This window comes from Tetrao urogallus (assembly GCF_951394365.1).
Source record: "Tetrao urogallus genome assembly, chromosome: 6".
Lineage (NCBI taxonomy): Eukaryota > Metazoa > Chordata > Aves > Galliformes > Phasianidae > Tetrao > Tetrao urogallus.
In genome coordinates this window covers 11439478-11453744 of record NC_136819.1, presented here as the reverse complement: position 1 = coordinate 11453744, position 14267 = coordinate 11439478, and the positions used below count along the sequence as shown (strand labels likewise).

At 38.4% G+C, this 14267-nt stretch overlaps 1 protein-coding gene across 3 annotated transcripts in view; it reads left to right on the top strand.

Moving 5' to 3' along the window:
* Positions 1-14267, top strand: part of SOX6 (SRY-box transcription factor 6) — a gene marked incomplete at both ends in the record, with an annotated part of 220615 nt that overhangs the window by 122595 nt on the left and 83753 nt on the right. For 2 of the 3 annotated variants that reach the window (XM_079536794.1, XM_079536793.1), the window contains one exon: positions 9184-9298. In XM_079536794.1, the coding sequence (XP_079392920.1) occupies positions 9184-9298 (115 nt within the window). Of the gene's footprint in view, positions 1-9174; positions 9299-14267 lie in introns of all 3 variants that reach the window. The other variant, XM_079536792.1, reaches the window with a different exon arrangement.

Below are 14267 nucleotides of genomic sequence, written 5' to 3'. Positions count from 1 at the left end.
AGCCTATCTAACAGAGTAGAGATTGTGTTTCGGCAGCTGTAGATTTAATCTCCTACCTGTCAGTTAAAACAGGCATTTCCTGAGCAGATAAGGCCTGGCTGTGGAGGGGGGGACAGCCACAGCTGGACAAAGGGCCATTGTTGCTGCCTGATAATGCTATGTAGATTTGCCCGTGCGTTTCATTGCACAAACTCCGGGCATGCTGCAGTTGCAGAACCAGCTCTTGAGCGTGGATTCGGCAGGCAGAAATTGAACTGCAGCCCAGCTCCGTGCTCCTGCTTCCTACCGACTGCCGTGAGCAGCTGAAGAAAATAGCCCCACTAAGAGCGGGAGTGCGAGCGGAGGATTTGTGGCAGAGTCTGTTGGCAAGCCAAAAGCTCGCTTTAAATAATGCTGGAGTTCTTACAAAGCAGAGAAAGCCAGAAAATTGGAAGGCTGGCATTCCTTCTTGAATATCGAGGGTAGTCTGCAGAAAAGGCAGCACAGCAGTGTGGATTTGGGTTTGAAGGATAGCTGTTGCTGGAATTTTAACACCCAAACTTGGATAGGAAATACCTAATGCTCATTTAAAAATGGATTTCCTGGTTTTCTGCCTTATTTTACCTTTTAAAAGATTTTATTCTTTCAACATGTTTTTATAGATGAATCATAAATGCTGTAGAAACTTGAGGAGCCAATATAACTGACTTGAGCCAGACACAGTTGGTGTAGGAAGGAAGCAGGCTGTGTGTATGTCGCTGGGATGTAAGAAGCCCTCTGTTGCTTACTCCCAGATCTGCAGTAATTACTGTACACCTAGCAGTGGCAATCACCTCAGTCACTGTATGCAAACACACCAGCTTCTTGGAGCCTTCTCTGAGTAAAGATGGTCAGGTTGTGTCAGAATCTGAGGAATCCTAGGAAGAGATGGAACAAATTAATTTTTGCATGCAATCAGTATTCTGATTTGACTTTGATCTCTAGACACAGGAGTTTTCTGCCTTAAACCAGTTCTGCACGTAATTGCCTGTGATAACCCTTTGTGTTTCTATCTAGACATTCCATAAACATCATGTGATTTGGGGAAGTTATCTAGGTTACTCTCCTGCATTAAAACTCCTTCAAAAATATATCATAAATACGAATATTTTCACTGGGTGTGAATAACTCCTTTAACCCAGCCTCTTGCACATTATCAGGTTAGGCTTGAAGAAAAATAGCAACACTGTCTATGTAAAGGGAGACAATAAAGGAGGGTTAATTCATAGAGGACTAAATACCTGAAGAAAGCAGCCATAGGACTGGGTGAGGTGGAAAAGACATCTCCTTTTCATAGCTGTGACTCACCTCCACCTTTGTGTCCTGCCAGCACAAAAGCATTCATGAGCTAAACTCTGTGCCGCTGGCATGTACCTGTTCCAGTGCTGCCTCACTCTGAGTTTCCAGCAGAGCGTGTCCCTCATTAGCTGTAGCTTTCAACTTTGGGTAGCCCTTTATACAGTTGTGCAATAGGATGTAGAGGTTACAATCTGTGGATTGTAATGGAATTGCTTTGTACCTGCTCTGCATTGTTACTTCTGCATTGGAAAAAGAGACCAGGGTCACTTTGTATCAGTGTCCTCCAGGGTAGCCTGCAGACAGATCGTGGTCTTTGAGCTTGAATTAATTAATGTTTGTATTCAATAGCTGGATGTGCTTTGCAAAATATATTTACAATACAGAATGATTACAAACCCTTGAATGTTGTCAGGAACATAGAAAACTAAACGCAGTGTGCTGATCGTGATGAAATTCTTCTGGTATTGAAGAAAATGGCAGAGCACCTGTTAGTCAGTTAGTCCTGACTGTTAGATACGTTCGATAGTTTTTTCGTATCATTGACAAAAACAACCTCGAAGTTTTGGTTGGAGGAACTAAGAGATGTCTCTGTTTTCATTCTCACTTATTCTGGAGTTGTTTTTTAGAGCAAAAGACTGTCCTTCCTTTAGCAGTCATCAGTGTTGTAGAGTTATGTGATGTTTTGCGCTGCACATTGCAAGCCCTTCTATTGAGGGAATTGGTTTCCCATGAATAACTAGTGATGGCTACTACTCAAAAAAAGAACTCTCTCTTGAAAGGATGTGGGGGGGAAACTCTGCTCGAAAGCACCAATATGAAATGCAAATTTTAAAGCATCTCTTGCTTTAATTTTTTCCATCAACAGAAAATTTCAGCATACTCCAAAAATCTTGCATGTTTTGATATCACCGTATAAACATAAGCTAATGGGGAATTTCTGACATAACTCATATTTAGATTTGAGCTCAGGTAATGGAGCTTCTGTATATAAACTATCAACAAGTATCATTAAGCTGCAATATTTTTCATATTTCGGCAAGAATAAGACAAGGTGCAAATGAGAAGCATACATCTTCACTAGTCTTCGGAAATATCTGAAATAATTGACTTGCTCACTCTTCTGTGATGGCTTGGTGACCACTAACTGTGACGATTTGCATAATAGTCAACTCTTCACTTCTGTAGAGATAACTGTTTGTATCTGATTAAAATTAGGACTATTTTAGTTCTCTTGACTTTTCGAGAAGTTGCAAAAATAGAGATTTGCTGTTATGCTTTAACCAAACAAATGCACACATGGGGATAACAATATGCTGAGTTTATGCAGATTTTACAACACAAATCTGAATAAAATACCCACTAATAGACCCTTAAGGAGTAATAAACACACATGAATTTTCCTTAGTTGCACTTTAAAGTGATTTTAACATACTACTAGACCTTAACAATAATATTTAATTGACAAGATTATGCATTTGTATGGATTGAAAAGGTGGTAGATCTCTAACTCCAAATGAACTATAAATTCAGTTTTGCATAACATGTTTTATTTATTTCTGTACAGCAGAAATGTTCTCCATCCCTCCTAGTGAGAGTTTCTTAAAATACAGACAATTTAAATAGATTTAATTACCATTTATCATACTCTTCATGAGATCATCTTCAGTTGAATTCTCTACTTCCAGGTAGTCAAGAAAGCTGGATAAAAACAGGGCAATGCAACGAGAAGCTAGTAGAAAGGAAACAGGAGCTAGTGTTCTAAAACATTTTGTTTTCTGTGTGGTTGGTAGCATTTTTCTGTTGCTCCCTTCTTTATTTCCCAAGCAGATGGAATTTATGTTCAGTTCATTTAAAGTTTTGAAGTAGAGAGGAAGTAGTAATAAAAAGTAAGAATGCTCTGTTTCTCTCTATGATCATGGCCACAATTTTCACATTAATGCTGTGGCCAGTGCAGTAGACTTAAACCTCCAAATCGTGCTGAATTGTTGGGCAAATGGAAGGAACAGAGGGAAAAAGAAAGAAAATAGCAGTTAGAATTCATTTACAAATTCTGTAGCGGATTACGTATTTTTCATACTGTTTCCTATACAAAATGTTCTCACTTTAAAGTCTACGGTATCTTTTTTACAGTTTATTTGCCAGCACTTCCCCTGGGATCTCATTGGCAGACATGTTCTTTGTGGCTCATGTACTTCACTGAGAGGAAATATTTTTCAATTAGACTGAAGATAATTAGATGGCAGATAAATTAGAACATAATATACGTCCCTATATAGTGATATAGGCTCTACTGATTCTATATTGCTAGCAGGAGCAGAAAGCAGCTGGTGTATAATTTTCAATGTGGGAGCTATGTCAATGCAATTTTGTGTCTCTTAGCTATGATGCAGTGCCTGCGTGATCACTTTGGGCCGGCTGGAGCACACCTTCCATAGGTTGTCCTTCCTTCTACACAGTAACAGATGATTCCCTGGGATCATTTGTGCTAGATGAGATTTCTCACTTAAGCGTTTGGGTCTGCTCTCACATATTATCTTAAAATTAGAGAATGTTAGACATTGATGGTGCATTAATTCAGAGTCTTGATAGTTCATCAGCTACATTTCTGAGCTCAGAACAAAAGGCCCAGCCACCACTGGCACACAAACTGGCCAAGTCCTTTATATCTGTTAACCCAGCCTGACAGTCACTTTGCTTCATCAGAGTACCACAAATAAAACAGCCAGACCATTCAATTGTAACCAAAAGATCTTTTCATTTTTTCAGTACAATTCTTCTGCAGTTTACTAAAGAGATCATTTTGGGGACCGAAAAAAGAACTCAGTCACAGCATGATTTCATTTGAATACTGACAGAGCTGGGGAGGAGACTAGGACACAAACCTGCGCAAATCTTAACACTGCTTTGAAGCATTGTGGTCTCGCTGACTTTCAATACCTGACTTCTGGTAGAAGTCCTTACACCTGTATGCTTTGTGATGGTTACTTTCTTGCACTGTCACCAATATAATCTAATAAAAATAAAAGCAATTTCACATTTTTTTCCCCTTTTATTTTTGTCTCACAAAGATCAATAACAACAACAACAACAAAAAAAGCCTTGTTTTTAAATAAAATTCCACTGGCATTATAAAAACAATGGAGTCATATGTCATATACAGAGCACTTAAAGTAGAGGTGAGGTAAACACAGGGTATTTAAAATCATGTATTAGTGTAGTGTTACTGTGGGCAAAAACACTGCCTTCAGTGGCAGTAAGATTTTTGAAATGAATGAACCTAGAATGTAATTTACTGACCCAGCAGACATTATAACCATTATTTTCCAGCAAATTCTTCTATAGCCCTAAAATTTTTAAAGGAGAGTGTAGAAAATTCCAAATATATTTTTACTATGGAAATTAAATCTTAATGATTACCTAAACATGATTACTACTACCTAAAGTTGTAGTCTGGCCGCACCAATTAGTTAAGAAATTCAAAATTCTTAGAAATTCAAATTTAAACAGTGGAAAGCTTAAGGCTGCCTGTGCATTAGGTTTTTGCAGAAGTGCATCGTAGTGCTTAGTTCATACACTAAATGTGCTGTACATCCTAAGGAAAAAAATAAAGTCAATTCAGCAAGTTCCAGTGAGTGTTTCTGAGGTAACACATGGTGGAGTACTCCTTTAGATTCAGCACAGATCATGGAATTTCTATAAGTTGAGTGTCAGGATCAAATCGTTCTCTGGTGGGAGAATTCAAAGGCAATGGTTTCAACTGGTTGGATGTTGAATTACTCTAGAGATCAGAGTGTATTTAGCCTATCACATTGTTTTGTAGTAGTGCTGGTTGCAGTGATAAAATTTTACAAAGTCTGTGCCTGCTCTTAATGGCACTTTATTCTCCCCTTTCCTGAAGCCACCTGCACAGGAGAGGCAGCTTGTCAAGTTTGATCTGGAAAAGTTGGAGAGAAATTTGGCCACCAGCTTGGGTTTCTTTCTGTTCTTGGAGTCTGTGGTCAGCTCAGCTACACAAAAGTGTGCGAGCCACGTTTTTTGCTTGCACTGCTGCCATCATTTTCTCTGAATGCCTTTGCTTCTGTAACTGCAATGCTAGTTGTTTTAGAAGCAGTTTTGTTTTTTAAAGACAGAACCCTTCCTGTTCCTTAGATGTTCACACTAGTTGTGCAATGTTGCCTGTCCAGAAGAGGTCATTTTCATTCAGTGTAATTTCCATTGCTGTGGTAAACTGTATCACTCTGGCTCCCATTTGCCACACACAACACTAAACATCACTGACTTTCTAACAAGCACTGTCCAGCCTAAGACTTCTAAGATTAGCATTCACGTACCTCTGGGACAAAGCACTGCAGATTGCTCAGCTTATCAAATGGGCCACCAGCTTGTATCATTTCAGGGAGAATCAAATTGGAAGTTGCTTCTTGAACTAATCAGGGCTGATTTGCTCTAAAGTTGCTTCCTGACTTAGATCTCAGGCAAGGAAGTGCTGTAATCAGTTCCCAGGGGCTGTCAGAGTTGTGATGGGATATTAAAGGAATGGTACACTACTTTTTAAGAGTTTCCTGATCTTGGTGGCTGCTTGTGTTTAACACAATTAAACCTGAGCTTGTTGTATAGAAACAGAAATCAATCTTAAATCTTTAAATAAGAAGAAATAAGAAATCTTTAAATAAGAGAGAGATTTGAGGCTGAAGAACTGAATTTTGGAAGGAATATCCCCAGTATTCTGTCAGGGTTTACTCCATTTGAGTTAAAGGTATAGAGTGCAGAATTGTTCAAAACCAGAAATTTACTACCCATGCTACACACACACATACATAAAAAGAAAAAAAAAGAAAAAAAATCGTCATGAAAGAGAAAATGAGTCCCCCTGAGTGTCACTGTTTGCATATTAGCCCATAGTATGGGCTCTGCCAAGTTGCTCTCTGACTGACTGCTGCAGATGCTCTTTCTCAAGTATTCTGAGTGAGATCTTTAGTGCAAGTCTTCGGGGACAAACAATAGCACCTGTTCCTCACAAGATAGCAGCCCAGTTAGTTCATTCATGTATCTTTAATGAAGCTCTAGGGCAGATGGCAAAAAATGGCATCATCAACAACTTAGCACAGAGGAGACAAAAGGGGAAAGTGCCGATCCAACAATACGCTATTTTTACGAATGCAAAGAGACAGAGTCAAGTTGTTTCTCGGGCATCTGCTATCGTTTTGCTTTTCAGAAAGACCTGAAGAATATCTCAGCAATTAAAATTTCTGGGCACGTAGCCGAATTTATGAAGTGCGCCCATTAGTCCCTCCTCCCAGTTTCTCCCCACTCAGTAAAATCAAAATAGGGGGGGAAATGCAGCAACAAATCTCCTTGAAAAAAATTGTAAATAAAACCTGTCTATAGTATTTTTGATACTCATTTCACGTCTAACAATACAATTATCAGTGATGCTTGTACAATCACTGGCCTTTTAATGTTTATTTGTGCTTTTCACTTGACCTGTGCTGATAATGGACATCTATGGATAAAGTAATTCTGGATGAAACCAGCACTGACCTAGGAATAGTATTTAACATGTGTCAGTGAGAAGACCAGTGGGAGGGAAGGATTGTCATTTGATATGGGCTTCTTTCAGTAATTCTTTTCAGTGTAAGCTGCCATTTGCACTCTAAATGTAAGTCCCATTTAGTCAGATTTATGTTGATTTATATAGGCCGAGGACCTGATCTCACGTTCAAAGTACCTCATAGACGGGGAGCAGATAGGGCACATACATAGAACATGCAATAGTAACTCTCCACACTTGCAGAAAACATTGATAGTCTTAAAAAGTCTTTTGGATACCACACTACAGCATTTCATAGCGAAGAAGCCAATGACCATTTTAGGATTGGGTGCTAATAATATGTTTCAGATTAATTTTATGACACCATGGTGTGAAGAGTTACTATGAGTATATGTTTGCAACATCTAACTCCTGCTCCGTTTTCCTGAATCTTCTGAGTTTGTGTTAGTGTCTTGTACCTGTGCAATTTCCCTTGAAATACCAGCTGTGCTTGGCAATTGAAGGGGATATTTGTGAAATCTTGGGTCCATTGATTAGATGGCATTTGGAAACTATGGAAAATGGTTGTTAATTGTATTATGTTTGAATTCTACAATATCCTGCAGTTGTTTCTATCAGACAAAGACTGTGTTTTCATTTGTTGGACTCCTGTAGAGCCAGTGTAAAGTAACACCATACAGCAAAACATACTCCATTTTATCAGAGGTAAATGCCTGGCCTGGGCACGTGGGGATCAACTCCAATCTAACCAAGTTTAACTCATAACCTAAAACGCACAGCCAGGCTTACCTCAGCTAAAATGAAAGAAATAGCTGCTCAAAGCGAGTTTCTTTCACGCCCCAGTGCCATAGCAGTAATTGCACAAAGACCTTTTTATTATAAGTTGATTTTCTTGAGAAATGGATTTAAAAAAAATACTGTAAAGTGTTTATTTTTTGTTTGACCTTTATTAACCTACATCTTAGGGCTTTCCCAAGAGGAGAGTTGTTGGTAAATTAACCCTCATAGACACACACAGTAGCATTTCTGCACTGCATCAATGGTTATGAATGTAATGGGGATATGACAAGAAAATTTGGCGCTATTTAAACAGTGTCATAGGTCACCATATGGGATTTGACCAAAAAAAAAAAAGTTTTTTAGGAATTAAAATGAAAACAAAAGTGCTTGAAGTGTACCTTAACTTTTTAATAGTATTTGATTTATGTTGGGATGAAGGTAAACTTTTTTTTCCGTCTAGAGCAGTTTCTTTCTATCTTTGATACATAAATCAATATATTTTTACTTAACTACTAATCAGACAAATTGCAGTCAAGCACTTGGGTGGCTGTGTGGTTCAGAAATGATGGATAAAAACTCCTAGTGATCCTAGCCATTGTGTCATATGTAGCATAAATTAAGGTACTAGGAAAAAAAAGTGGGTTTAACAGACACAGTTCTGTCACATCTCCTGTTTTCTCAATGTTGAATGCAAATCCTAGTACAAAGTGAAGAACGTTCTGTTTTTGTACATTTGTACTCTTTGATACATTTATTAAGGTCAAATTAAATTTGATATAGTAGGTTTTATTCTGAAATGCTCCGTGTATGCAGCTCCATAATTGCCAAGGTACATGATAGTGCATAAAACTATAAAACTGCTTAGACAGATGAGCAATTTATACATTACAGTGAGGTGTGTATGGCAAAGTACGTTAGTTTAATTGGGTGCCAAGATGTTGGAGCCTTAAATCTTAAGAGCTGGAGTATTGTCTAGGAGACTATTTAATACTGCAGTGAATTTTTGAAATGATGTACCTGACCTGTGAAGAAAAATACGATGTTGTAAGATCTCAGAATTAAAATTACCCTAAGGATACTAAAATTTGAACATCAGAGTGGCTACTGCAGTGTTAGATTACTTCTAAAATACTTGTCATTCTGCTGTCCATGACCAAAGATAAGCAGCCTTGTGAAAAATTAACAGAAATGCACACCACTCTTCTTTTTAAAGAATCTATGGCATGTTTCAAAGGTTTTATACTTTTTTACCTCGTGCCAGGGCAGAGAATGTTAACTAAAAATGAAAACAAAAAACCTAGCAAGAAGTAGGAAAGTGTGCAGTTCACTGAGACTGCTACACCTTTGACACTGAAGGAAAACAATGTTAGTTGAGGGCTTTGATGTGATAATGTGAAATTGGCAGGGATTACATTAAGGAGAAGGTTCCATGAGACTGTGTGTACACAAGAACACTATCAGTACTGCAGAAATACCTGTCAAGACAAATTTGTGCTATTTCTGATCAGAGACTCTCTTCTGTTTAGCAGGTTCAGGGTCACATGCCTCCGCTCATGATCCCAATTTTTCCACACGACCAGCGGACACTGGCAGCGGCTGCTGCAGCCCAGCAGGGATTCCTCTTCCCCCCAGGAATAACTTACAAGCCAGGTAAGCTGACAGGGATGTGAAGCTATTTAACATTTTAAGATATTAACTATAGCTTTTTATGCAATCTGTCTCATATGGAGGATACTATGCTACTGGCATAGCTGGTTGGAAATAGTGTGAAGTTTTGCAGCTCCACTTCAAAAGGCTTCTAGTTTGAAGGATGTAGATGGAATATTAGTTACTGAAACGTTCTGTCTTTTTTTAACCATAATTTCTCCCAAAGTCATTTTTTCTAAATATTGGCCTACTAGTGTGCTAATTTGCATCTGCTCTGCCCTGTGCCATTGTACAAAAGCTATGTGTCCGTAATTAATTGTGTTATCTTCAGTATACTTGTCTTGTGCCAAAATTGTTACTCTTAATTAGTAATAAAAGTCAGAGCAAGCATAGTTTAATTATCAGACTTCAAATGGGCAACTTTTTGTTTGATTTCAATCTAAATAATAAAAGGTTTCAGTAGTTCAATCCTATTCATCAGACTTGTAACAGGTCATATAACCTTGCAGTGAAATATGTTTTGAGATGATTTAGCAAATGTTATGATTTCTTTCTTTTTTCCTCTGAGTTTACAGGACTCCTGGGGAATTCAATTAGGGATATAATGGTTTGAAGCTACTTTCAGAGCCTCCTTGTAAACAGGGCTTTAAATGTTTAAAGACACATTGCCAAAGGAATTCAATGTAGGAAGATAGTTAAGTAAATACGAGTCAACCTTATTTTCATTTGTGCATTCTTTGTAAGTGACCTCAGTCCAGAAGAAGCCACCTTATTTTACTCATTAATTTCCTGTCAAGCTGCCTTTAGCATATTAACCTGATAATAACTACAAAACATAAATACCAGTTTCTTTTTTTGACATGAAATATAAAATGTACAAAGTAAGGCATTGATCCTGCTCCCCCTGATATTAGTGGTATTTCTGCAGTTGACTGCAGCAGGAGCAGGGTTGTATCCAAAGTAAAGCCTCAAAATAGATGATATAAACAGTGTGCTAATTAAAAGCCAGGTTGAACCTAAAATCTCTTCTAGCAAGTTTACTTAATATTAGAAGAAATGAGGCCAAACAGGATTTCAGCAAGCATTTCCGTTTGTCCAGCTCAAATCTGCCTCTTTAGTCTAGAGACATTCCTCTTTAAACACCAAATATTTTTAAACACTGAATCTTTTAATTATCTTATCTGAAGTCTTGAAACTCCCCAAGTTCTTTTCCAGTTTGTCTTGCTGGGGCACTATATGCAGGAACAGATAATGGAGCTCTGAAAGGCAGCTGGCTCTAGATGGCACAGGCTGATGTTCATTCACACATATAACCACCTTACAAGACTTGTGGAACAAGATGTAGGATATTTTCTCTCCAAAGATGTGATAAGAATTGCCAGTTGTAGAAACTGTCTGCAGCACCCTGGCTAATACCTATCATCTTGCAGATGAGAGAAGGCCTGTGTTTTAGTTTCTTGCTTTTCTCATTTTAATTGGAATAGCTTTCTGAGTAGTCAGTCACACTTCATGATTAAACTGTTGGTTCTTCACCCCTCTGAAAGGTGGCATGTCAAATTGCTTCATTTTGCTTTTGGCTCTGTAGGCTACTTGGTACGGCAGTAACTCTGGAGGAAGAATACCAGCATGATTTTCTGCACAGGAACAGATTTTTGCAGTTATCCCAGGGTGTTCTTTACAGTACCTGTTCTAACTCTTAATCAAGCTTGTACTGGTTTACCTGTGACTCTGTTGATCTCACTGCAGAAGCCTAAAGCTGTCTTCCTTATCTGCTGGAATAAAAAAAAAAAAAGAAAAAAAAAGAAAAAAGCATATAATAATTGTTAAAAGATTGAAACACAGACAGAAATCAAGACCTAGATATCTCAGAACAGAACTATCGGGAACAGAGCTATGTTAGTAGTTTGTACCCTGCTGAAGCTAATAAAGGACCATAGTCACAATGATCTGGCTATGCTCAGAGGCTGGCAAGAAATGAGAGTATTTATATTTATAATATATTTATTAAACTCTACAACAAGTGTGGCACAGTCAGGTTAGTTGTTTCTGTTGGAGAGAGGTCATGATTAAAAAAAACACACCATAACTACAGTTTCTATTGATTAATTCCTATTTTTGGCACTCAGCACAGTAGCTTAGGAATTAATGAAACTGGAGATTAAGTTACACTTTTCATAGAGAGGTTCTTCAAAGTCATTTCTGAGGAATATTTATGAACTTGACTGCTACTGCTTGTACTCATCTAGCTTTGTTAGAAATGAAAGTTTCACCTCTAGAACTGTCAGTTTAGACTCATACTTCTGAGGAAAGAAGGGAGATGCATTAACCCTTCAGAGAATTACAGTTTTCTTTTTGCCAGCCTGTTTGGTTTTTGCTTCTTCATTTTACTCTAGATGATGTTGGCAAGACTAAGTTTTGACAGTGCTGATTTTCCTTGGCATTCAGAAATGACATTGAAAGGGATTTCAGTAATAGGAGTTGTGGGAGCTGGGCACTTTTGAAACTCTATGTCAATTAGGAAATGTCTAATGGTTGGGAGTGCACATTTACTTTCTTAGCCCACAGAACGGGCTAGATATAAGCCATCTCTGCTTTGGAAGCAGCGTATCCACATTAGGGTACCATGATGGCCAGGATAAGAAATCTGACCTTGATGCGCAGGTAGGGTTATGATTATTTGTGTAAGTCCATGCATGTGTGTTTTCATGGGCTAAATGGGAACCAAGTTCATGTCTCTTTAGCTCAGTGTCAAGATATCAGCTTGAGTACTGTTGCAAATATGAATTTAAACCCTGCATTTAAACATAAGTAGGAAAATGTAACAAATTACAGTAAGTTACATCCTCAAGGGGAGGAACTCTAGGAAGGAAAGAGAATTATACAGATTTTGAGGCCCTTCCAGAACATGCCTGCTGAACTCCTGGGCTCTAAAATATTATGAATAGAAGACTCACAGAATTGCTGATGTATGGCTATTATTTGTATCTGACAGGACAGTTTCCTACTGCCTGGCTGGATCTACATATCAGGTGACTGTAGCTCTCTTCCCTCATGTTTTGGCAGTGTAGGAGGTGAAAGAGCCAGAAGTTAGCAAGAACTCATGACAAGTAATAATTACATTAGAGAAAAAAAGCCCCAAAGTCCCGTGCTTCGTTACGTATCTCAAAGTCATGTAATATAATTTTCCGGCATGGTAAGTACTAATTGAGAAATCAGAGCTGCATAGACCACCTAATTAATTTTTTATACATATTTCAGTATTTATAGTGTATACTGGATTAATTAAAACTTTAGGGTGCTTGCATCTCAAATGACTGTTGCGACTATTGACCTGCAGGCACTTGACGAGCCTTGCAGAGTACCTGGTTATGGGGTTGCCCCTTATTCCAGTGGGAAACTGAGTGAGGCAGCTGTTAGGAAGCTAATACTTGCCCAGAGGTGCCACACAATTATTATGATTATTTTGCATTCCAAGTACAGCAAAGCAACTATTCTAGCTTTCTGACTGTGACCATGATAGTTACTACTTGGAACTGCTGGGTAACAGAAGTGTTATTATACCTTTTCTTGCACTGCAAATTTTCCCTTACTTAACTAACTGCACGAGCCCACAAAAAGTCAGTGTATCCTTGAATATGATTAGAGTTTCCCCTCTGGTGCCATGGGTAAAATGGCACTGAGTGCTATAAGGAGGAAGATAGCTCCTGCCTCTGTTTTGCAGTGCCTCAGGAGTTACTTCTTTCCAGGTTTGTGAATAGGAGGAAATGAGGATGATGAAAGTAGGATGGTTAGAGAGGAAAGATAGAGGTTCGTGCTGGGCAGGAGCTGGATCATGCTGGCTGTGTAGCAATGCTTTAGGTGACTTTGAAAGCAATGACCACTTTTGCACAATAGTCTTCTACAAGTGTTTTGTGTTCTGTCAGTTATCAGATGTGGAAAGTATCTATGAAATAGATTATTGAAAATAGAGACTTTGAGGCAGGGGGAGTGTAAACATCTATTTAAATGGGTTTCCAGAGTAATATGCTGCAGTGTATTTTCAAAGCATATCTTTTTATTGAATGCAGAAAGTATATAAAGATCATGATTAGAATGATTCAGAAACAACGCCTGTCTGCCTGCTTAGGTCATTCTGTTTTATATACTAAAATAATTTGCAAGAGATTTTTCTATGCTAGCAACATAATGAAATGTGAAAATTCAGACTGTTTTCCTAGGCCAGTGGCAAAAATAATGAGAAATGCAGTTAAATTTTTGTCATTGTTCTGTTCTTGCTGTGAAGCACGTAAATATTGAGTACTTTGAAGTCATAGCAAAAAAATTAGATGAAACGTGACAAAAAAAACCTGTCATATTTATTGTCATCTGGCTGGACCTCAGAAACAGCACTATGAGATATTTGTCATAGAGCTAATTAAACTCGGTGATTACAGTAACTAGTGTGCGTAGCTAGCATCTTCTTAGATCCGTTGGGTTACACTGATATTCATCATTGCCATTTCCATTTGGAACAGGCCTTTCAGAAGTTTTTCCTAAAGCTGAAAATGGCTCATATTTTATATAACGCAGTACTGTGTTTCCACAAGCTGCTGTTCCTCTTGGCACGTGAGAACAGAATCAGCTGTGTACTGATTTGGATGTGTATTTTTACATGGCAGAGGTGCTGCACAAGCCTCATTTCTGATGGAAATTCCCCAGCACTGATCTAGTCTGTCATGTGTTCCTTGTTAGGTTTTAGTGGTTGCAATAAGGAATCTGTAGCCTTCAGGATCTGTTGCTGCAATCTATGTGTGGCTCACTCCTAAACGTTGAGGTGAGAGCAGGAAGTGGTAGTAGGCAGCTGAATATTTTCAACTGGGATTTGCACTACAGTTTTTTACCTGCAAGCAGGCAATCGTTGTACAGCTGATTTTGCTGTGGTGCGAGGATGGTAATAAGTCAATGCTGTGGCTCTCAGATCCCGCTCAGATCC